Consider the following 24160-nt stretch of genomic DNA (forward strand, 5'->3'; position numbering starts at 1 on the left):
TACACTGACGGATTCTCCCCTGTTGCAGGGAAGGGAACAGCCTGGAAGTGCAGGTGGATATCGAGTCCAAGCCAGCCAAGTTCCGGCACCACAGCGGGAGCAGCAGCGTGGAGGACGGCGGCGCTGCCGGGCGCGGCTGCTCCGGCCCGCCCGAGGGCAAGGCCGGCGCCGCCAAGTGGTCCAAGGACAGCACGGCGGGGAAGAAGTGCAAAGGCAAGCTGAGGAAGAAGAGTAGCATGAAGATTAACGAGACGAGAGAGGACATGGATGCTCAGCTGTTGGAGCAGCAAAGCACAAACTCCAGTGAATTTGACTCTCCCTCTCTGAGCGATAGTATTCCGTCTGTAGCAGATTCGCACTCCAGCCATTTCTCTGAGTTCAGCTGCTCAGATATGGAAAGTATGAAAACTTCCTGTAGCCATGGCTCCAGCGACTATCACACTCGCTTTACCACAGTCAGTGTTCTCCCAGAGGTGGAAAACGATCGCTTGGAAAACTCTCCACAGCCGAGTGGAATCCCTGTGCCTGTTCCAGCTGCCCCAAGCACTGATGTTCCACAGCTCAGTTACATTGCTGAGGAAAGCATTCAGAACGGATCTTCGACAGGTGTAGATTTAGGTGTTGGTGAACCACTGAAAGAAACAAACAACAACCATTCACAACAGGCTGTGGAGTTAAGCACTGATATTCAGACTGAAATGTAAATCTGTAAGTGCTGCAAAAATCTATTTGCCACTAAAGAACCCTGTCCGAGCTGGTTGAATCACATGCGACTTCTATAAGTTTCAGGTGACCAGCAGAAGCAAGGTTTTGATATAACTTCATTTTCTATATACTTGTCTGATAAGGCAAAATACTTCCTATGGATCTTCAACCTGTATGAAGAGACATTGAAGGCTTTAACCAAGTGCATTACAGCAGTACAAATATGTCCATGTTTTGTATTTTTGCCACAACTTTGCTTGAAAGCGTATACTTGGTGTATTTAGATAAAAATTGGTAAATTCTTAATATGTTAAATGCTGAAATGAATAATATGTCCTGCACTGTTCACTTGGAAAATATGGGGTTTGGGATAAAGGGTGTTAGCTGAGCATTAGTGACTTAAAACCATTCTTGTGTGAACTCAAATTTAAGGGAAGCAAAGACCTGCAGAGACCTATACAAATATACTTCAACAGTGAATATTCAGAATGACAATTTTGTTTCATAACTGGACACACTGTATTTAGAATGCATGTCAAATGAACTGCATATCTTCAGATGGATGTAGCCTGTGTCAGAAGTGTTTGTATGTGTGTACTCTTTGAGCAGGGTTATGGCTTTTACATAATTTCAAAACATAAGAAATTGGTACTTAATATATGGTGGAATGGAGACATCACCTGTGTAGAACAGTGGGGTTACCTATTTATTCATGCAACCAATCATGCAGCAGGTAAGGCTACTATATAGTGTATAAAAAGTGTAAAATAACAATCCAGTGATTTCTAAGCATTGTAGAAAAGCAGATGCAGTCACCTTTCCTTAGGGGGAAAATTGGTGCCCCATCCATTCTTGGTGCCTTTGGAAAAGACTGGGTTTGAAGTGCCTGGTCGCCTGAGGATTTTACTGTAATGTTTTCCAGAATGTCCTCTTTGGCCACCTTGGATCACAAAAGAAAATCCTAGTGAATAAAATGACTGTCATAGATATAATAATGAGGTATTGGCCTACCAAAGACTCACTCAGGCTTTAGTGGACTTGACATCTCTGCAAGACATGCCTGTCTTCAGTCCCAGAATCTTAAGTGCAGTGCAATGACTGCCCAAATGCAAAGATGGGTTCCAAATATGCTGGCTTTTTTCTTTTTTTTTGCAAATGGGAGATGTACAGCTGAACACAAGCTGAAGTTGGCCAAAGCGCCCGCACTGTTAACATTTTTTGCTAAGTAATTCACTAAAATGAAAAAAGTTGTGACTCTCAGAATAACAGTTAACAATGTTCTGTCTTGTGTTTCATGTATTGCCATTATGGTGCTACTGGAGGTTTGATTGGATGAACAGAATGCCATGAGCTACAGTCCTCTTCCATGACTTATCCTCACCAGTTTCAGTAATAGCTTATAACACTAGTGCCAGTTATGTTACTTGGAAATGCTTGTTACAGTATTTGTATATTTGCAATTCAGTTTTGCTCAATAATATGCGTGTAAACTGCATATCTGAAATAAATGTCTAAATACTGACTTCTAGTGGCCAGTTGTTTATTGTGCTGATCAGCCCTATGAAAATGTGTCTGTTCCCAGGGAACCTTTTTTCCTGACTGCTCTTACCTCGTGCTGCTTTTAAATATTTTTATTTGATTAGGCGTGCTTTGGAAGTTGAATGTTCTGATTCTTGGAAGTGTAAGATCTAAAGTCAGTTGTGTTTTGTACAAGATTTCAGCCTTCTCTAAGATGAAAAGAACTCTGATCTGCCTCTCTGGCAGGCAGAACAGTAAATGGTTTTGGGAGAGGGATGCAGTTCTGGCAGGAGCTCTTTAAATAAAACTGCACAATCTTGGCACAAGTCAGATGGCTGACTGAACTCAAACTCTGTTTTCTCCATCTAAAGTGATGCTCTTCTCAGTTCACATGGGCTGCACAGAGTTCTTTCTGAAACACCACAGATTGGTCAGAGTTTCTGGGTAACACCTGGTGGTTTTGCTGAGCTGAACTGCCTGTTCCTTCGGCTCATTTTCTCACCTGCATCACGAGAGGCCAGGGAAGTGAGAAACTAAAACCAATGGAAGGATGCATTGCAGAAGCCCAGGCTGGATTGCCTCACCCCAAATCCATGTGCAAGTTATGCTTCTGTCAGATGGAAAAGCTATTTCAGCAAGTTTAAACCTACCTCTTAATTTCTCAGGACCTCAGTTTTGCTGTGCAGGTAATTGGAAATATGGTTTACTCTTGTAAATAAATTTTATCAAATAATAGCATTATTTTCAGTCACTCTGAAATCATCTGATAATTTTTACATCACTTGAAGAGGTAATGTTAAAATGCAGGTAAGTTTTTTTCTGGAGATAAGTTTTTAGCAGCAAACCATTTTGCTGATTAATTTTGTAATATTTTTTAATTCAGAGGTAATATTTAATACGTGAGGCAGTCTTAACACCACCAGTAAATTTAATGCAGCACTGAATTTTGAGTCTATAAAAAAGTAAAATACACACTTCTATTAATACACTACTGTAGAAGAGGCTTCTCTTATTTACAGATCTACTGTAAAAATTCAATAACTTTGGGACATCAGGTGTAAACTTGATTCTTCCTGTAATTTATTTCAGTACACACACATAGTGGGTTTTATTCAGAAATTTTTTCATGATTCCTGGCTGATTTGACTAATTCATGTCAGGCTGTGGATCTTGAGGAAATGTATTTTAATACCTGCTGTATCTGAGACTATTTGAGATAGTTACAACATTGGATAAAAGCCATCATAAAAGCTTTCCTCATGGTGTTTGCATGTCTTTGTTGTAGTGAAGCATCCAGGCTTGTACATCCATCCTTTCATTCAGTCAGTGTCACAAAGTTTTGCATGTATAAGCTAATTAGTTTTTACTGTTGCATAAAGATTTTTTGACTGACTTACATCACTTCCAGTCCTTCAGATTGATTTTTAAATAGTTGCCTACTTAGTAATACCACCACTCTGATGGATAATAATGCATTTTAAAGATAATCAAGCAGAAGGTTGAAAAATACTAGAATTAATGAGCTTAAAACCCATGAATATTCTAATTCAGGTGAAATTGTGGCCGTTTTGAACTTTGAAATGATGTTGAGATTTATTTAGAATCACTTCCTGAAATGACAAAGATCTGAGGAGCAGTTACCACCTTGACCCAAAGGTGACACATGGATCTTCCCAGAGGGAATAGTCTGGTGTTGCTGTGGGAGCAAAATGGATTTCCCACAGGACTGAAGAACCCCCAGGCCCAGTCGAGGTGAGAAGCACAATCCCAGACTGGTGACAAGGATTTTGTTGTCTTTGTTCTCAAAGGGTGGGAGAGAGAGAAAAGTGGCTGTGAGGTACTTGGTAATCAAAGCTGGTCTGGAGGAAAAGGAGATGGATGCACAGCCTTAGGGCTGACACTGAACTTTGTGCTGAACACAGCCCCAGGTCCTGGCAGACGGCTCTGGGGAGGAATCTGCTGTGGCACCTGGCTCTGTGCCAGGCCCGGTAACTGAGTGGCTTCGAGGGGTGACTCTCTGCACCTGCCTGCACGCAGGGACAGCAGGAAGCATTTGGGGGGCAAACGCAGCAAGCTGCCAGGTACAGCTCTCCTTGCACCAGATCCTGGTGAGTTGGCTTTACGAAAGCTGACTTTATTGTTCATTCCATCTCAACAATAAGAACATTAAAATTCCCAACAGCCTCAACTGGAGTGCTTGTGTTCAGGCACCAGAGCTGTGCTGCTGGGGCTGTGTGGGCTCGAGCTTCCCTTTGCTCACAGGCTGCATTCTCAAGCACAGCATTCTGTGCACTTTATCCCCTTATAATCCCTCTTGCTTACAAGGAAAACCACTCCCATGTTGCTGACTGTGTTTACGCGGGTGGCATTTAGCAAGGAGCAGCCGAGAAGTGGCACAGGCTTGCAAGGAAATGGCACTGCCACAGAAGTGGCACAGGCTTGCAAGGAAATGGCACTGCCACAGCTGGAGGCTTCATCTACACTGCAGTGTGTTACAGCCCTCAGGGAGGGCCCAGGGAAGGAACGAGGACTTGGGCCCCCCTCCTCCCCCCCAGCCAGCCAGGCTGAGCCCGGCTCCAGCTGCCCACCCTTTGTCCCTTGGGGAGCTGCAGCTCACAGGCACTGAGCAGAGTTACACTGACCTGGGTCATAAATGTTCATTACAGCACGGAAGAAGCTTTGTACCCTGCTGTTCAAAACTATGTTGTTTATTGTAATGAACAAGTCTAAGTCTTCTGAAAGGCCTGGCAGTCACAGGAGTAGCCCTTTATTTGTGCAACTGGATTATGTAAAGCAGGGCAGGGCCTGATGAGTGGAAATACATCCCACATAAGGGCAAGGAGTGTGGTTTGCCAGTAACTGAGCTCTCACCACCGCCTGCACCTGTGGGCAGGGAGAGTGGGAAGTGGTGGCCCTGTGGTCCAACCCTGCCATGCTGACACTCAGCCCTGGCAGCCCCTGCCAGCCGGGAGCTGGCTTCTCAAAAACATCAAAAATACTTTGAAAGGATTAAAATAACAACAGTGTGACGCACCCCATTCCTGGGCTGTTCCCTGGCCACTGACTGCATTTTCAGTGGCTACAGAAAGAATTTTGCTGTCATCTCTTGTGTGAAAACCAGAGATCTGTGTCCAGGAGCAGCTGGGTGTGTGCAGGCCTGGGACACACATCCTTGGTGCTTGTGACTGGCTGCATTATTGCCACTCAGGGTCACATTCACGCCCCTGCTCCCGTCACCTGCTTTTGTTCTGCTGTTGGGTTTGGTTGTTTTTACAGAGGTGGAAGTTGACACTGAGGGGGTGAGTGACAAGCCAAGCTCATAACACCATGCTGGGATGGGGAGGGTCTCCCTGCCACAAAGCCAGGTAAGACAGTTGGAGTGCTCTTGCTCCCCCCTTTTGCCCACTCAGTTGTTTCTAGGTGCTGTGTCCACACTGAGGCCACGCACTGCAGTGCTGAGGTGGCAGCTGCAGTGCTACCTTTGCCTGGCAGAGCAGCCAGAGCTGCAGAAGAGATTATGGAGGGCAGAGGAAACAAAAAACAGCATAAATAAAGGACAAGCACAGAGCAGAAACAAGACTTAAAATACGGAAGTGTTCAAAAATAGGGGAAAATTAGACCAGGACATAGGGACTGTCCAGGAAAAGAGGAGCTCCCAGCCAGAACTAATTCAGCTCTGTGGCTTCTCCTACTGATCATTACACAGACGGGACACAAAACACATTTTGCAGCAGGTGAGCAAGGAGCAAGGAGCTGCTTTTGGCCTGCAGCTGCTCCAGTGCCACACCTGGGATGCTGCAGCAGCCTCTGTGCAGAGGCCACACCTGGCCAAGGACATTGTCTGTGACAGGTCACCCCACCTTTGCTCTTCAGCTGCAGCTGCTGGGGGCTGCAGAGATTTCTCCCACAGTTTCCCAGACTAAGGCAAGAGAATGACTTAGGCAGCCCTTACCTGTCAAACAAACGGTGAAATCCACACCTAAAGATAATTCCATTCTGCAGCCCCTGCCCCCCAAAATGCCCTCCAGTGCCCCTTCAGTTTTGAAGACTGGTGTCCTTGTTTTGAGCTGTTCAGGCCCAATCAGCAGCACAGTCCCTTACATGTGTTTGATTCAGGTTTTTACTAAGTTCTGTGTCTTTAGAAATTGTTCAGCCTGTCCATTAGGCCCTCCCAAATGCTGTCTAAAAAGTACCAATCTCACAATGAAACCTGAAGGAGGCAGGACCATCACCAAAATGACTGCAGGCAATGCTGCTGTTTTACATCCTAACCGCCAAAGTTTAGGGTCTGCCTTAATCTGAGGAGATCACACACAAATAAAGTGAAACCTGTTAATTGCTAAGCATCAGTTGCACTGATGATGCTTTAGAAAGTACAAGCCTCATTCTTGGCACCCCAAGCTGAAACTCATAATCCACATGTGAGAATTGTAAGCCTAAAGTGTACTGAACCAGAAAAGAAGCCATAATTGTATTTCTCAAGAAAATAACTTTATTAATTAGTATACACCTGAGAAAAATTTTCATTAGAACAACATTCTTAATGATATTTCTGCAGTGCTAAGTGAGTTTGATATACATTTATATCATCTGTGCAAAGAAGGCATCAGGGTATCTGAAAAATTGAAAAGCTTCACCTTTGAAGGAACTTTGTCAGAATCAAATATAAAACATAAGTAATGCCTGAAATTAAAAAAATTATACTGGTCCAAAAAATTGTTGTAGTTTTATAAATATATCTGTAAACAGAAATAGCTGGTATTTTAAATAATCTGAATACAAAATTCAGAGTTAAGTATTTCTATTGTGCAGTGCAGCTACCTGTTCTTCTGTCACTGCCCAAAAGAAGTCAGAAAACCAGCCATCCTCCTGAACACACAGGAAAAGAGTTCTCTGTAAAAATTACTCACTTGTTAAAAACATACCCATCCATTTAATAATTGTTTCCATGACAAGCTAATCAATAATTCATTCATCTTTTTTGTTAAGATGTTATGACCCAAAATACTTAAATCTGTTTTGTACAGACCAGGAATAGTGAACAAATAGGTGGTCCACAGAAGTTTTCTGAAAAATGTTAATACTTCTTGTAAACTCATTTTAGCAAAGTTACTGCTAACTGACCCATTTATCTTGAAGACACTTCTTTTATCACAAGAACACAGAACTCACAAAATGATGTAACAAGTGATGACTAAAAGTGTATTTACCTACTGTACCATCAAGGTATTTCCCATTGCATATATAAGGTAAAATGTATTTTTCTGAGTCTACATAAAATCAGTATGCCAAAGGAAATGAACTCTGTTACTGAACACAGATGGGCATTAAATTCTAGAGCTGTATACAACTACCAGAAGAAAAGAGCAGCAAGTTTTAAATGTGCATATGCTGTCAAAACAAAACAGAATTCCAGCAGTCCAGGTAAAGACCCACTTGAACCCAGGCAAGTCTGCAGAGTTCATTCATTCATCTTCTAACATGAACTATATGCATGCAGCCAATAAACTTTAACTTCTTAAAGTTCATAAACCTTTTTAAGGCTCTCAAGATCTTCCAGTAAGTAGTGATCACTCTGGCTTTCTGTAAGTAAGTCAAACAGATGCTGTACCTCTTCTTTTTCATTTTTGCTGAGAAGAGCCAGCACCACCTGAAAAAAACCCGCAACAAATTATTTTATAATCAGCACAGGTTAAGTGAGAATCATAGTATCTGACAGAGACACATAAGTCAGTGTTTTTCCTTTTAAGATATGAAAATTTCCTTTAGATTTCTGTGCAATTTAAGTAACCATTCAATCAGTGTAAGTTCTTACCTTAAATCTTTTGGCTTTGCTCAAGTAGAACAGGTGCTGATATGCAAGGCCAGGATCTTTTCCAGCTATGTAATGTTCCAATGACTGGATAAAAAGCAGAAGGATTTCTCCTTCAAGTTTGTTACTTAGCAGCACTGGCAGTGTTTTTGGATCAGTAGTTGTTAGGAGATCTGCACAAGCAGCTTTATCCTTGCTGGCATTCAGTGCATTGATGATCTGACCGAAGTCGTAGGCGCTGGGTGGCTCTGAAACGCGGAGTTTCTCCGAGGATCTCCTGGGCACTGCCTTTGGCACGGCCTCCTCAGCAGCCACGGGCCGAGCCCCAGCACCTTCTGCTGAGGCCAAGGGCCCCTCTCCCCGTTCATCAGGGTCAGTCACCTGCACAAACAAAGTGGCAACAGATCGCTCCATGTGGACACAGAGATAACCTGAAGCTTCATAAACTGCATTTATCCATCACTGGATTAAAGCTGGAACTCTGCTCTTCATCAAAGAAAGGCACCCACCTTCTTCCTTGTCCTGCTGCCCCCAGAACAGGAGCTCTCTAATTCACCTTCAAAGGCTCACTGTGCAAAGCGTATTTTTTACTCCTCCTTTTCACTGCTTGGCACTGCACTGTGGAAACGCCCCTGGAGAGCACCAGGAGAAAGGAGGACTCCACGCAAGTATTAATGTGAAGCTCCAGAAGTCAGGGACAGTTGGAGTCAAGGCAGCAGGCACCCATGCTCCATTCCTCTGCTGTGCCTCCAGGGCACTACAGGCACATGGCAGCTGCACCAGGCTGCTGTTTGCAGTCTTGCTTTGGAAAGAGAAAGCTCAGCATGGATAACCTGCCTCACTATCCACTTAACTTCTGAGGCTGTAACCTCTATTAAGTTTCATGAATCGGTAACTAAAAATTAACTATGAGGCCAACTACATTTGCTAAAATCTACTTCAAGCCATCAAGAGTTGTGAAATTATTATAACCTGACTAAAACTTACTGAACAGAGCCTGTCAATGCCAAGTATTTTGAAAAGTCTGAAGATAATATATTGCATAGAACAGGGGATTAGTAATATTTGGAAAATACTAAACTATAAGCATTTGGCTTATAGACATTTTGTTCTATTTTTCAACAATCCTTAGAATCAAGGGAGAAACCTTGACTGTCTTTTATATAATTATAGTTTGATTAACAAAGAATAATGATGATAAATTATTTTTCTAGTTTTGTTTTTCTTTGCAGTCTGTCTTCATGGAAAAAGACTACCTTGTACTACAGCAGGTGAAAGAGGGGAGCCTCTCCACATGGGCAGTTGTAATGATGCCAGCAAACATAAACGCTTCCTGCACAACCCCTAGAAAAATTACCAGCGCCAGCAATGTAGTTAGGTGGTCTCTGAATTATGTGGTCACTTCCCAAACTGCCTCTAAACACTTTCCAGGTCCTGTTGTTTGTCACAACTCAGAGCTTAACTAACACTATACCAGATTATGCCTGTTACATAAAATCCCATGAGCTCGTGACAACCTGAAGTATTTCAAGAACATTTTTTCCCCCTATATTAATAAATGCAGTTTCCATTAGACCAGATTCTGAAATTACATTATCAAATTACAATACCATTGTTCAGACTGGTAACTATGTATTTTAACTGTACATTTTTAAATGAAAAGGGGGAAAAGAATTCTTTAATGACCAGCAAAGCTACAATCCAAAAATATCAGATGACTGAGAAAATCCTTTCATCACCTAATTCTACCCAGAACTGTACAAAGCTAACATTTTGATCTTGTACATAACATTACATCCTGTGTTTCTTTTGTAAGATCCTACAGATGTTTTACTCTTGCTCTTTAGGGTAGGATTTCATTTTTCAGACCCATAACTTCAGGACCAGCACAGGAGCAGCCAGCACATCTGCTGACCACAGACCTGTGCCCCAGGGGCTGCCAAGGAGCACAGAACTCAAAAATGAAACTGCTATTTCATAGCTGCACTCTGTAAAACATATTTCAAAGCCTAAGCAGTTTTTGTTTACAAGGAGCATACCCTCGAGTTTCGTGCCATCTAAATGGACTATTTTCCTTCCTGCTGTAGTTCTGAATAAACTTGTGAGCAGTCCAAGCTTTATCATATGTAAAAATCCTCCAACATGCCCTCAAAATTATTTGAAAAATACAACACCATCCCCACAAAGATACAGATTCAAGATGGGCAAACAAAAGCTTTAGTATCTCTTGAAATGTGCAGCTTCTGTTGTGTTTGCTTTTAAGAAGTGAACAGGTACACCACCTCTTGTATGGTTATCTTCTTCCCGTGTGCTTGCTGACTGCCATCTCCAGCACTGCTGTCAAGGTGAAGCAGCTGGGTTACCTCCTCTAATTCCTTCTGTGCTTCAACAACATCTGGATCTATTAGAAGTACCTTGTTGAAATCATCAGCACTGGCTTGATAATTCTGTAAGTACAAGAGAATATTTTTGTCATAAGCACATCACTAGAAAAATAAATCTGAAGTACCACACTGTCCTTTACAAGTAAGAAAGGTAAAAATACTGGGATCTGGACACTAAGTAGACAAAAATAATCTAAATACTGATAGTGTGATTTCTTCAGAGGGGAAAAAGGAAATGAGAATGAGTTAATACACTGTAACTATTTCCAATTAAATATGTAATATGAAATAATTTATTCTCGGAAATCTATTCCCTGTGTCAGAGAGCAAATTATTGAAGTTTGCTGCTTTTAAGCATAATTACTTACAGTGTAACACTGCTTCACAATTAATATAATGTGAGTCCAGTAAGTCTGCATACTTTCTTTGCCAATAAGAGAATTAAACTGAGCTTTGATTAAAGATATATGCAATCTTCCTGGGCTTCAATCCAACAGACCATGTCTTACAGTGAAATTTTGCTAATACCTGAGAAAACTGGGACTATGTTATGACCTCTGGGCTAAACAAGATTAGGACAAACACAGTGACAGAGTGGCATTAGGACACAGTTCCTCAATAATCAGTCTTGTGGTTTGTTTCATGCCTTTATTTCCCATTTTTTAATGTATAATTACTATTTTTAAACTAAATTTTCTAAAGTCACAAAGTTAATAGCATCAATTGAGAAAGACTGGAATTATCACATAGGAAAATCAAGACATCTCAAGGACTGGAGTATCAAAATAAAGATGAAATGAAGCAGTAAACAGTAAAAGACCATGCAGACAGTAAAAGACCAACGTAATTTCTTGTGTGAGTGGTCTAGTATTTCTTCTGTTTGGTCTAGTATTGCTTCTGTTCCCAAGCAGCATCATGAGGTTACTATTAGATAATTTGTATTATGGAAAAAAAATCCTCATGCAGCACCTGAGGTACTTCCTCAGCACCTCGATGTAACAGAGGAGCCAGTGTCCAAGTCACTCAAACTCTTTCCCACACTTTGTTCCACACTGGTGGCCAGTATTCAAGGTGCAGAGGGGCTGCAGAACATCAGCAGTGAACTGAAGCCTGCCAGGTCATGAAGGAACACAGAGAATGAGAATTGTGTACTACCCCTAACAAAGGAATGCACAGAGGGGCCAGGTTGCTTTCATGAGAAATCCACTACTAATTAAACTAAATCATCTGAATTACAGATGTGAGGATTCACAACTACAGAGAAAAGAGATTCTGGAACAGACTTCTGGAAACAGTAACAAGGGTCAGCAACCAACTCTACTGAATTTAAAACTGCAGCCTGCCTGACTGTCCAACAAAAATCACACAAGATGACTGTACCCAAAGCAAGAGGGTGAACTACCAGCTGCAGGAGATGCTGTTTGGGGTCCTGTGTCACAGGCCTAACATATCTCACTGATGTTTTTTCCTGATCTTCCCTTAACTACATCCTGGTAATCTGTAAAAAAATCCCTCATTTACTACATTAAATTCCACTGCAGTTTTTTTAGTTAAATGTGTGTCTAATTACTTACAAATAACACTTCCCACCTTAGTTAGATCTTTGCCAAACTACATGCCTTTAGCTCACACAATTATTCATTACAGAGTAATTTGTCAACTTCAGATAATTTTTGTAATTTTATCTGATTTTACCTATCACTTTCATCCCTGAAATTAGCAGTAATGAAGGCATTAAATCTGGCCACAACAAAACATTTTGGGAGTCCCCAGCTCAGGCTGTTCTGAAGGAGTTCATCAACACTATGTTTCAAGTTGTTTTCAATAATACAAAAATAGCACTTTTTTTCTAGGATATGCAAAAAACAATTCTCAGACTTCTTCATAGGTGTGTAATACCCTTTTTTACTGTCTGGCAGAAACACATTTATACTGATGTTTTATCAAGTTTAACAATATCAGGTTAGAGATGATTAATACCAGGTAGCTTAGCACAGTTACAGAAAAAACATTACAAACTGGGACTTAGCACACTTCAAAAATTTTAGAGCTACTGCAAATGTAGAGGAACAAATGTATCACATTCCTAGGACCTGCACTTGGAATTATAACATGGGATGAGAACAGACTGGTATGCTGCTAAGCACAAACAGGTTCTCAGGTGCCTTGTAAGCTGAGACACCATCCAGTAATTTTTTGTTATGGCATCAAACACAACAGAGGCCTGAGTAAGTGTCCATCCATTTGAGGGAGAATGATGAAATTTGGTGGTCCTCCAGTCCACTCCTGCAATATGGAAGACAGCACTTCAGACACTTGTCCAAAGACACTTGTAAATTTAATACAAAGCAGGTGATGAGAGCTGCCATCATGAGCCTACAAAATCAAGAAGCTGATAACTCAATGCCAATTAAGAGCTGATGGGTAGAGCAAGGATTGCTGTGGGAGAACTGTGGAGTGTTAAGGCTGACTTAACATCACTGAAGATGGGGAACCACCAGAGGGAGGGACAAACAGAACAACACAGTTCAGTGATGGAGCATGAGATCTGAAGTCACATTTGGGATGGATATGATCAGTGTGTCTGTATTTATGATGATCAGTAAAAGGATACTCTAAAAACTGTATGTAAGGTGAGCACTGTGGAAACACCACCACCACCATGCAGATGGAAAGGGAAAGGCTGAGTACTGCCACTGCCAGAGTGACAAAGTACAGAACTGACAAAGGCTTGTAATGCACTGGGGGAAGAAAGAGAAAATGATGATTAAAACCCTGATTAGATATGACACTTAAACAAGAGCAGATGCCAAGACAGCTTGAGATTTTAGTTTGGACAGATGAAGACCAACTTGGAGAGAATCCATTGGTCATTAGCAAAGTTATAGTAAATGCCTTGACAGATAAAAGAAACTGGGATACCCAGAGGAGAATGCTAGAACATTAGAACAGATTTGAAACTTGCTTAACCAATCTCCAATCAAACCTTATTTATTGCAATATTCCTGTATTTTCTCAAATTATTACATCAACATGTAGGTTTTGATGTAGCAAAAATATTTATATAATGTTCTATGTATGCCTTATGCTCTACAAAGTAATAAATCATCACACTGAGTACTTTGTTTGTAGTCACCCATTGACAGCAACTACCTCACTGCCTTTGAAGGGGATAAGCAAGTTTAGAAGTGCTTAAGAATACCAGGCATGTTCTTTTTCCTCACCTGTAATCCTTTGTATGCTAGTGCTCTTCTATAAAAAGCTTTAATATTAGAATCTTCTATCTGAAGAACATGATCACAATCCCGCTTAGCCTCTTCATATTTATACAGCTTCAAGTAACAGAGAGCTCTAACACAGAAAAACAGAATACACTGCAATGTAAGTAATTCTACGGTGCTGTAGTGCCAACATCTTCTGACTCACAAATGTTAATTAAAATACTTTAAAAAAATCCACATTGAGACTGAATTGTTTGAAGTACCATTAACTATCAAGAACATCACTGGATGGATTTAGAGAAGCCTAATTCCTGAAAAAAAAAAAGCAAGTATGACTAATGCTTGAAGTTAAATAGGTATGCAAATATTTTAAAAGCAGAGCCTACATTAGTACAATATGATAGTACAGTGGTAAATGTAATAGAGATTTTATACAGCCATTCTGGGTAAAAAAGTGCTCTGGATTAAATTAACAACACTGCTCTCTGCACCTAATTATTACTTGGAACTATCCTATTCAAGTACTGGTCTAATCAAATCCTTCTTAAGTTTGTAGGAGCTGATAAGATTACAACATAAAGAATTATACTGCTGAATTAGGTCAACCTTTAAAATAATGCTGATGTATGACTGTGTTCTTACTCTTATTTTCTCAGAATGTACATTTTCTCTGAATGATTACTCTTCATATCTGAGATACTGCTACTTCATGTTAAGTTTTTAATTCAAATCATACCAGTATGCTTAAAAAAATCTCAAAAACACTGCAAAATGCTATGCTAATTATAACTTCTACTATTGCTTACTTTATTTATATATAAGATTGTAAGATATATATCAGTGACATTAATACTTGCTCCCCTTGAAAAATGTTTTTACAAGAAATCTATTTTGTTATTATAAACACCAAGTAGGGGAAAAAATGCCTTTTTCCCAACAATGAGTGAACAGATGCAAAACCTCTATTTGAAATGAGAAAACGTAACTACTGCTATCCCACAAAGCAGCATTAGCCTTTGGATCCTTACCTGTTAGTGTAGACAGTACATTCCTCAGTATTTAACTTCATGCACTCACTGTATTTATTTGCAGCTTCTTCGTATTCCCCCACTTTTACAAAATCATTCCCTTCATTTTTCAACCTCTTGAACTTCTCCGCAGCTTCCTCACCTAGAGCAGGGAAGGATCACAGTGTCACACCAGGTCAGTTTGTCATGGGTGGCTCAATGATCTGTGCAGACTGAGGATTAGCGCCTGGCAGTGGAGTCCCGGCACTGTCACTCTGTCCCAGTCTGTCCCTCTGCACTCAGCCATTCCTGTCCCCAGCCTCCCCTGCTGCTCCCACCAAGGCACAGCCAGACCCACATTTGGCTCAACAAACACTTCCCATCCACCAGTGTTACTTCTCTGCTGAAAATAATGGGAATGCAACAGACAGCTCCAAGCTTTCCCAGTTTCTGTGTGATGGAGAGGGCCCACCTGTGAACACTGAGACCCTGCTTTTACTTACACTGCTGGAGACTTAATCAGCAGGATTAAGGCCTTCCAGATCTCTCCACCATCACACCAAGGTGGCCATAATTTGATCTAATATTGTCTTTGCAATCATGCCACAGTTATTATGCTAAACTGACAGTGACAATACTCTATTAAGAACTATTTCTAAAATATGCAGTGAGGAACCTTGAAACACCTAACTAGACTTCTTAGTGTAGTTACTGTGTTATTCCATAACTGCCTTTCCTTCTTAATTCCACATCATTTGCTGCAGATGCTTTTGGGTTAGGCTACAGTTTTTAGCTGTGTTTGCAGTGAAAAACTGATCCCAGCTGCAGCTTCATGACTGTTGTGAGCAAACAGTAATTATCAACATAGCTCTAAGTAAATCATCATGAAACAATCCACTTTTGGCACCGTGCTAATGAATATGAGCCTCCTGCCAAGCTTCAGGTTTTCAACACTGTATATAACCAACAATTTAAACCTATAACTGAACTCACTGAGTTCTTTTATAAAAACGTGGCAGTTTCCTATGCCCGAAAACTACATGTGAGTTGGACAAAATTATAAGTCAAGTTTTAAGACACAAAGAAAAACATACAGTTGTTGCAAAAAACTGTCAGCCAATGGTAAGGATTAACTACTGACTGAACATTACTGCTGGCAGCCTTTCAGTACCAGCTATCACTGTCAGGTCTCACTGATGCAGCAGAGGCCTGAGAAGGCAACCAGAATCTTAAGAGTCAGCCTTCAGTGAAGAAAACAGTCACACAATCATTGTTTAACATTTCTAAAACCAAAGCCTGCTCTATTTGAAATAGACATGTCTTGTATCAAAATGCTGCCAAGCACTTAGAGGACACTCAGTACTGCAGTAATGCATTATAGAGACATAACCCTATCACTGGTACATACTTGGCCAACAGCCCAGCTACAAACTGCAGTCACCCCTGCTGTTAATCAAGGGGAGAATATCTTCAGTACTACTTTATATTGAAATAAACTCAAAGGGAAACCAATTAATACTTGAATTAGGAATCACAGGGTTAAAGCCTTTGCAAAGGGAGTGTTTAATGTCAGTAACAACTGAATCAGAGAGCTTCCTTCACCTTATTTACTGAAGGAGAAAAATGGAAACTGCAATGACCGGGGAAAAAAAGTCAGGAAGGAAGTTAAGGTTCCCAGAGCTCAGCACTCAGTGATTACATATGGACAAGTCCAGAACATCTTTGACAGGTGTCTCCTGATCTTCTGCCAAAGTTGGGTGTTTGTTTGGCTGGTGGTTTTTCTGGGGGAAAACTGTTTCATAACTGTGTTATGATGTCAGGGAAACCACTGATGCTCGTGTCCTAAGGGCCATCAGGCACAGCATTGCCAGCAGGGTGTGGGAGGGGATTGTCCTGCTCTGCACTGGGGCAGCCTCACCTTGAGTGCTGGGGGCAGTTCTGGGCACCACAATGTAAGAAAGATCCATTAGAGAGCATCCAAAGAAGAGCCTGGTGAAGGGTCAGTGGGGAAGCTGTATGAGGAGTGGCTGAGGTCCCTTGGTCTGTTCAGCCTGGAGGAAACTGAGAGGAAACCTCACTGAGGCCTTCAACATCCCCATGAGGGGAAGCAGAGGGGCAGGCACTGATCTCTTCACTCTCATGACCAGTGACATGGTCATGGGAAGCAGAGCTAGGGGAGGTTTAGGATGGATATCACAAAAAGGTTCCTCCCCCAGAAGGTGGTTGGGCACTGGGACAGGCTCCCCAGGGAAGTGGTCATAGCATTAAGGCTGACAGAGTTCAAGAAGGGTTTTGGACAATGCTCTCAGGCTCATGGTGTGACTCTTGGGGTGTCCTGGGCAGGGCCAACAGTTGGGCTTTGGTGATCCTGATACTTTGCTAATGAGTATTACTGCAGATTTTATATAACTTAACTTTATATAACTAAATTGCATGCTGCAAATGACATCACTTGGTTTAAAAAAATTGCCATAACTGCTCCACAAAGCACATTGAACTCCATCATGTAAATGACAGTAATTTACTTTGGGTTTTCACAAAGGTCTCTTAATGAGTGTTTTCTAAAGCAGTTTCTTTGACATTGTTAAAATATATTCCATTTTGTAATTAGGTTTATTTTCTGAATGTGTATTTGCATCAGTTATACATACAATTCATCTGCAATTCTTCTTCTCTGTTGATGTCTGTGGTACTTGGTTTATTCTCTGAAGTGAGGCTTCCTCCATCCCACCTGTGTAGCTGAGCAGCAGCTGGAACAACTGGAATTGGTGGCAGCTTCTCCCTCCAACTGGGACCATCCTGATCTATTAAAGTCTTTGTTATTCTGAAAAAGAACAGCCCCACCAACATGACTTTTCATGTATTTAACTCGCACTTTAATAACTTACAACCAGTTCAATACTGCAATGTTCCAATTAAAAAAAAAAACCAAAAAACCCAAACTTGAAAGATTATCCTTCAGGCTAATTTGAAAAATATTATCACAGCAGTCAACAGTATCACATTCATTTAAGATTTAGACTTTTTCCACTTTAGAATATTATGGAAGCATTTAGAATACAAGCTGACTTCAGCATGATCTGTAAATATTTAATCAATGACTGATTCTGTAACTAAGCTCTAAATGCTGCCTACCACATCAAGTAATGAAATACCAAAAAAATCTATGTATTTATTTTGGTTACTCTTCTCAGCTGTTCATAGGTGTTACCTGTAGTAAGTGAGATTACAATATTTTCAGGCAAAATGGGATACTTAAATTTACAAATGTCAAATGAAACCTCTTCCACAACAACTGTCTAAAGAAAGCAATGTGGGTCACAAAGTAGTCTGCATTAAGTTGCATTTTATAGTTAGTCTTCCTTAAACCAACACACACACACATATATATATATGTCAACTATTTCCACATATGTGTGGTTCAATCCAAAACTATTTAAGTGGGAGCTTCCCATTGCCTTTTTCTCTTTTGGAGAAAGACATAAGTTGACGTAGTAAGTGAAATAAGATTTAAGATTTCATGGTTCTATTAGAAATTTTGTAGTGTTAATAAAAATAATTATGAGAATTATGAGAATAACAGTGTGATAAACATCTCCTAGTCTCAAAATGGGCTTAAGAATCAAGTTCAACTGGTAAAAAGTCTAATTCATAATTTAAGAAAGGAAAAATCTGAATTGAGTAGCAAAGCAAGTCACACAGATACTATAGGAAATAAAACTAAATTTTTTTAATCAGGTGAAGTTCCATCTAACACAGTGTGAAAAACAGACTACATGAACACACATCCAAAAACAAAATTAAGAACCTTTAAAGTGACATGAAAAACAACACAGAATGAACATAAATTACCCAATGAAGTTTTCTAATTTACTTTTGTTCTTTTAAAGTATTTGAATAACAGCTATTTAAAAAAAAAGTGTCAAGTCTAATACTTTGGCAATAGAATCAGAGCACTCAAGACCATATTCTTTTCCCATTGTGGTCTTATCAAAACACTAAAACAAAAAGTCCCAGTTCCAAACTCCTTTATGTAGAACAGAAATTACCAAAATATTTTAAAGAATTGTATAGATTAAAAAGTCTGTTTGTAGAGCTATATAATGAGTGAGTTTATGTCTTACACCACGCTGCATAAAAACCATAAGGTTTTTGACTTGAAAGTAAATTTCTTCATTCACAGAATATCACATTCCATAGTATAATTTAGTTGCTTTATTTGTTTTCTAAGTGATCAAAACCACTATTTTAATGTGTGTAAACTGCACATGCTCTTGCAGGGGCTCTCCTCTGCCTGTACCATTCCTTAGTATCTCAGAGGACATATCAACAATGTGGCTTGTCCAAGTACTGCTTTGCTCTATTTCAATAAAACCTCAGTATTTTAATGATAGCCTGAACCCAACTGCTAAGAAAAAATGTGGCACACCATCACAAATTGAACAACCCAAAGATTTACTCAGGTTGTTTATTTTAGGCAACAAAACAGTACACTTCATATTAACATATCAATTAATTCACTTCAGATATTTCCCATAGAAAGTAATGGAGTAATTCCACAGGCAGAGTCATATTGAATTCCTATTTGTTTTTTCATTTATCATAATGGGCTTAAAAAGTTTCAGGAAAAAACTCTAATTCATCAAAACCCACAGAAAGAACCCTGCAGTATCTGATGATTAACTGACTTCTTGTAATATCATAATGTAAGCAGAGTCTTTGGCAAAAATGCATACTTGTGTGCCATGATTAGCTTAAAAAGCACAGGTGTCTCATGAAAAAGCTGGGACAAACACATTCATTTCCCACCAACAACACCCCAACAATCCTGCAGTTCTGGAGCTGATCACTAATTTCTTTCTGCAGTACAGTATTCAAATGGGACTTTGCAAAAACAACTTCTGAGCTATTTCAGGCAATTTGCTCACTGATACTAAAGGAATTGGGACAATTGGAATGAAGTTTCAGTTTAGTAGGAGGAAATGCATAACCATATTCCCACACATTAGAGCTTCTGTATTTCTAACAGAGAAAAGTAAATAATGAAACACTCAAGAGGAAATTAAAATACATGAAGTAAAAAATCCACTGATGTTCACGATGCTAGGAAAATGCCACTAATTAAAAGCAAGCTTGAAATGCAATTTCCAGTTATTTGACACACACCATTAAATGAGCCAGTCCTTCCAGTTTATCTAAAAAAATCACCTCAGGAATCAATAAAAGACAGAATTTAACATCATCTAACCAACATAATAAACAGTGAAATAACTATTTATACTTGTTTCCATTATGCACCCAAACTCTTAATTATTTCCTTTTGACTGCAAAGTGATCAGACAAAGGTTTGATATTAAAAATCCTTGTCTTTTATGTGAGTATTAAAAATATGCAATTGATTCTAAGGTTTTTGAAAAGTCTGCTTAGCTACATAAGCACAGAGAGACAAGCTCCAATGTGGTTTGTCAAACCCACCCTCAGACACAAGTAGGATGATGAATTTTTCCTGTCAGCATCCTAAAGCATTGCTATACAATTTCCCACAGAAAATTAAAAACCTCCTCCAATAAAATAAGGTTGTTAAGACCTATCTTCCTAATATTAAAAAAAAAAAAAATTACATTTGGGGTAGTTTCTTTAAGTTAAAAGACAGACATGTTTTCTTAAAATTCATATTTAGAAAGGTCTCTTACTTTGGAAATGAAAATGAAAGCTTTAGTACAGTCTCAGCTGAAGTTTCAAATGATAAATTATTTTTTTTTAAATATAGTTAAAGTTCGATTATGCAGGAGGTCTATGGTTTAGGAACTAACAATTTGCAAGCAAAAATGAATTACCAGCAGAAGAGAAGAAGGAAGAAGCAGCTGAAATAAGGTGATGGGTTGCCAGGGAGGAAAAGAGTAATGAGCAGTGAAGCTAAAAACATAAGGAAGGCCTAGAGAGGAGAAAAGGAAGAGTGTTAAGGAGAAAAGGGAAATAAGCTTATTACTAAGCAAGTTCCAAGTCAAGGAGAAATATGAAATATCTGCAGATAAAATAAGCCAACAAGATTTTTAAAAGTGTAATAATTACATAGGTACCAGGATAAGCAGCTATTCCACCAATCCAAGTGCTCTATTATCACCACAGATACAGAAGATCACTAAAAATTTTTGTGGCATCAAAAAAAATAGGACTTCTAAGAGACTATAAAGTGCCACAATTTCCTCTGGTCAAATAAAGAGAATTTAAAGAAAGATATTATGGACTTTTTAATGAATAGTGAAAGTGCTCATGGTCTTGCCTTAGGGAAAAAAAAATCACACTAGATTCCACTGTAAAAGTCATATGCATGTGGGTTTCTGCTCAGTGATTAATGACTGTTTTGTTTTCAACTTTATAGTATTAAAGTATAATTAGAGAAATTCAAAAGTCTCTCTTAGCAGAAAGAATTAATGTTGAAAGTATTAATACTTGAAAATAATCTTCAATTATATTTTTTACACCTCTAAGCTTTGTAGCCAACCACTGTTTCAGGCTACTTCAGTATTTCCACAACTGCAGCATACAGAAGGATTCACACTTAACATAAATCTCCAAGTGCCACAGAAAGACTGTTAATATGTAAAGGAAACAGGATGTCAGAGAAATGGCATGGACCTTAAGAATTACTTCATATAGTATAAAATAGAAGTTAGGAAAGAGAACAAGTAGAAGCATTATTAAAAAAAACAGCCTTAAAATATTAAAAATATTACATTTTTGAAAAACAGGAAAGGAACCCACTGCTAGGAGAAGAAAACTGAAATTATGGCAAAACAACTAAAAGAACAGCCAATCCTCCACCTATAATGAACCAGCTGTGCAACAACTCCAAGGGTACAGAATAGAGGGAGCACGTAAAACAAACAAATTTGAATTCCATTCTCTTTTGACTGTTAGCAGAGAATCTGTGCAGTTACCTGTTAGCACTGTCGCCGGCTGCCTGCACGCTGCTGTCTATCTGCAGGACTGTTTTGTAATCAATGTACGCCTGTCGGTAGCGCTCCATTGACTCGTTTGCCATCGCTCGGCGTAGAAGGGGCTTAAGGGAAAATGGCTGGAGCTCCAGAGCCCTGGGAAAACAAAAAGAAAAATGCAGGATTGAAAAGGAGTAACTGAACTAAGTGAACTATTTCATGATATACATAACTATATGCAACTCTGTGATTTCAGATGGCACTTACAGTAAAATAACTAAGGAAAATGGGTCTGAGTGGTTCATATCAACACCCTAAATTACACCCAGTTTTGAAATTGTTAGTGCTTATGCTACTCAAAGCTCTGTCTTCCATCTGGAAAACTGCTCTCATCACCATGATATGATTAATGGAATGGCACCTGCTTACGAGCAAAAGCTATTTTTCCTAAGTCATGCCTAGATGTACAAGGATTTCAAGTGTATGGTGCTTTTGCTTACATGGCTTTCAGTTCTTCTTCCCTGGATAAAAGTATGCACTTAAAAAACCCACTGACTATGACTGGAACATGCACTTTTCTTTGGACTAAGTTTTTGCCTCCTTTTTGTCTGTTTACATTTTTGGTTGTCTGCCTGGTCAACACCAAGCTCAAGACTGTGCAATTAGCACTCCTTCCCAACACCATGCATTTTTCCAGCAGTATGAAGCAGTCAAAGGCTTTATTTCTAAAGAACTACCTTCTTTTCAATGATTCTTGCTAAAGAGAGATAAACTTTTGAAATAGTGAAATTAAGATGAGTCTAGACAATTTGATTTCATGAAGTCATAAAGCCACCCAGACTGAGATATCCCAGCTTTCTGCTACACATGGTTAGCTCCAAGATCAGACAAGGCTGCCCAGGGCTTGATACAGCTGGGCCTGAAAACCCTCCACGAGATCTCTGCCCAACATCTCTGGGCAATCTGTTGCAATGCCAAGCAGTGTTCATGGGGAGAAGGTTTCTCCTAGTATAACCCTATATAATTTTTACTTTGAAATCAAGTAACCTATTTGTAGGTAATCTATTATATTGCATTGCCTACTGAAGATGTGACATTACATGTGTTTGCAGGTTTGCAGTTCTGCTTCCCAGTCTCTAAATTACTTCTACCTCTGTATTATTTCTACCACTAACACTATGAGTTTTTGTGCATCCAGGAAATATGCATAACATAAATATGCATATCATTAGATAGTAAGAATAAAGAGCTTCTAATTGGTAAGAATACAAAACCTAAAACCTCTGTATTACTGATTCCAGCTAAAGTTTTACATACTTCAAACTTCCTGAACAGAAAAATGTGATGGGTCTTAAATACACCATCTCAGCCAGCTGTCTGCGATCCTGCATCTATTTTAACAAAAGACTGCTAATGAGCCATTTTTTTCAGAGAACTTATTCTGTCAGATACAATACATACAGTAAGTTACATGCTTTGTACTATAAAGGTACATGCATATTTTATTTTTTGTTTTGGAGGGCTTTTTTTAACAGTAAAATTGTGGTGTACAAAAAAACCCCACTGATTAATTAATATGATTTCTAATTCTTTTAAGATACTTTTCAGCACCTTAAGCCCCAGCATTATAAACTCAATCTATGGAAATATTAAAAAAACCCAAACCATCAGAAATACAGTATTAATTTAGTGGGACACAGTGTTTGGAAGTTAGTGAAGGTGTCTGTTCTTCTCTAACTCCTGTATCCTTAAAAGCCACAATAAGCAGTAAGGATTTTAGCTCAATTCCTTAACAGCTCTAATTTCTGTTTATAACTATGTCAAGCATATATAAAAAACCCTCAAACCAAAACAATCCAACAGAGAACACACACACATACACCACACATGTGCGCAAAATCAACTTCCAATACTGTGATAAGCATGTGGCTTAACAAAGCTTTTACATATTCATTACTGTAGAACTCCACTGTAAACGTGCTTCTGTATTAAAAACTTGAATTCCACTGTGCATTTCTATGAACACAACAAGCTTAAAAACTGCCCGTACACAGTAAGACATTAAGTTAAAAGTTACTTCTTTCCTAGTTTTTATGTGATTGTTCACATAACAAAGGTATCTGTCATTCAGACAGGGAATCAGACTTTATTAGTACTGCTCTGAGTCAAACAGCACTAGCAATATATCAGTTAAAATGTTTAATCATCACCAGGAATGTTGTTGCTCTACATGGGAGGTTTCAATTTACCTGTTACAATCCTGAATGCAGTCACTGCAGTTCCCTTCTTTGAGGTAACATGCTGCTCTGTTTGAGTACAAGATACTTAAATCGTCTGGACTTTGTTCTCCTAAAAGAAGTTACAATTAAAATCAAATAGTATTACTGAAATTAAACTTAACAATGAAAAATCTGCATACTCCAAGCTGCACTGCAGTGATGCAGTTTGCTGACACTGCAAAGCAGTAAAGAGCTTTCTTTTATCATGTCGCCTGGAGTATATAAGTATTCAAACATAAATGTCAACAGCTCTACCCCTAGAAAATTAAAACATTATTTCACTCATCATTCTGTAT

General features: G+C 39.3%; 2 protein-coding genes across 5 annotated transcripts in view; one reads left to right on the plus strand and one right to left on the minus strand.

The window, feature by feature from the left end:
• Nucleotides 1–2209, plus strand: part of RNF19A (ring finger protein 19A, RBR E3 ubiquitin protein ligase) — a 57383-nt gene extending 55174 nt beyond the window's left edge. For all 4 annotated transcript variants that reach the window (XM_058801189.1, XM_058801198.1, XM_058801206.1 and 1 more), the window contains one exon: nt 29–2209. In XM_058801189.1, coding sequence (XP_058657172.1) covers nt 29–704 — 676 coding nt within the window. In that variant the 3' untranslated portion in view covers nt 705–2209. The remainder of the gene's footprint in view (nt 1–28) is intronic.
• Nucleotides 2210–6786: 4577 nt separating this feature from the next.
• Nucleotides 6787–24160, minus strand: part of SPAG1 (sperm associated antigen 1) — a 37359-nt gene continuing 19985 nt past the window's right edge. Inside the window, exons 13-20 of the mRNA XM_058809054.1 lie at nt 23835–23934; nt 21589–21741; nt 17299–17471; nt 14669–14810; nt 13644–13770; nt 10318–10482; nt 8039–8416; nt 6787–7873 (exon numbers count right to left, since the gene is read on the minus strand). Of these exons, the coding sequence (XP_058665037.1) occupies nt 7742–7873; nt 8039–8416; nt 10318–10482; nt 13644–13770; nt 14669–14810; nt 17299–17471; nt 21589–21741; nt 23835–23934 (1370 nt within the window). The 3' untranslated portion in view covers nt 6787–7741. The remainder of the gene's footprint in view (nt 7874–8038; nt 8417–10317; nt 10483–13643; nt 13771–14668; nt 14811–17298; nt 17472–21588; nt 21742–23834; nt 23935–24160) is intronic.

Source organism: Ammospiza caudacuta, chromosome 1, assembly GCF_027887145.1.
Source record: "Ammospiza caudacuta isolate bAmmCau1 chromosome 1, bAmmCau1.pri, whole genome shotgun sequence".
Lineage (NCBI taxonomy): Eukaryota > Metazoa > Chordata > Aves > Passeriformes > Passerellidae > Ammospiza > Ammospiza caudacuta.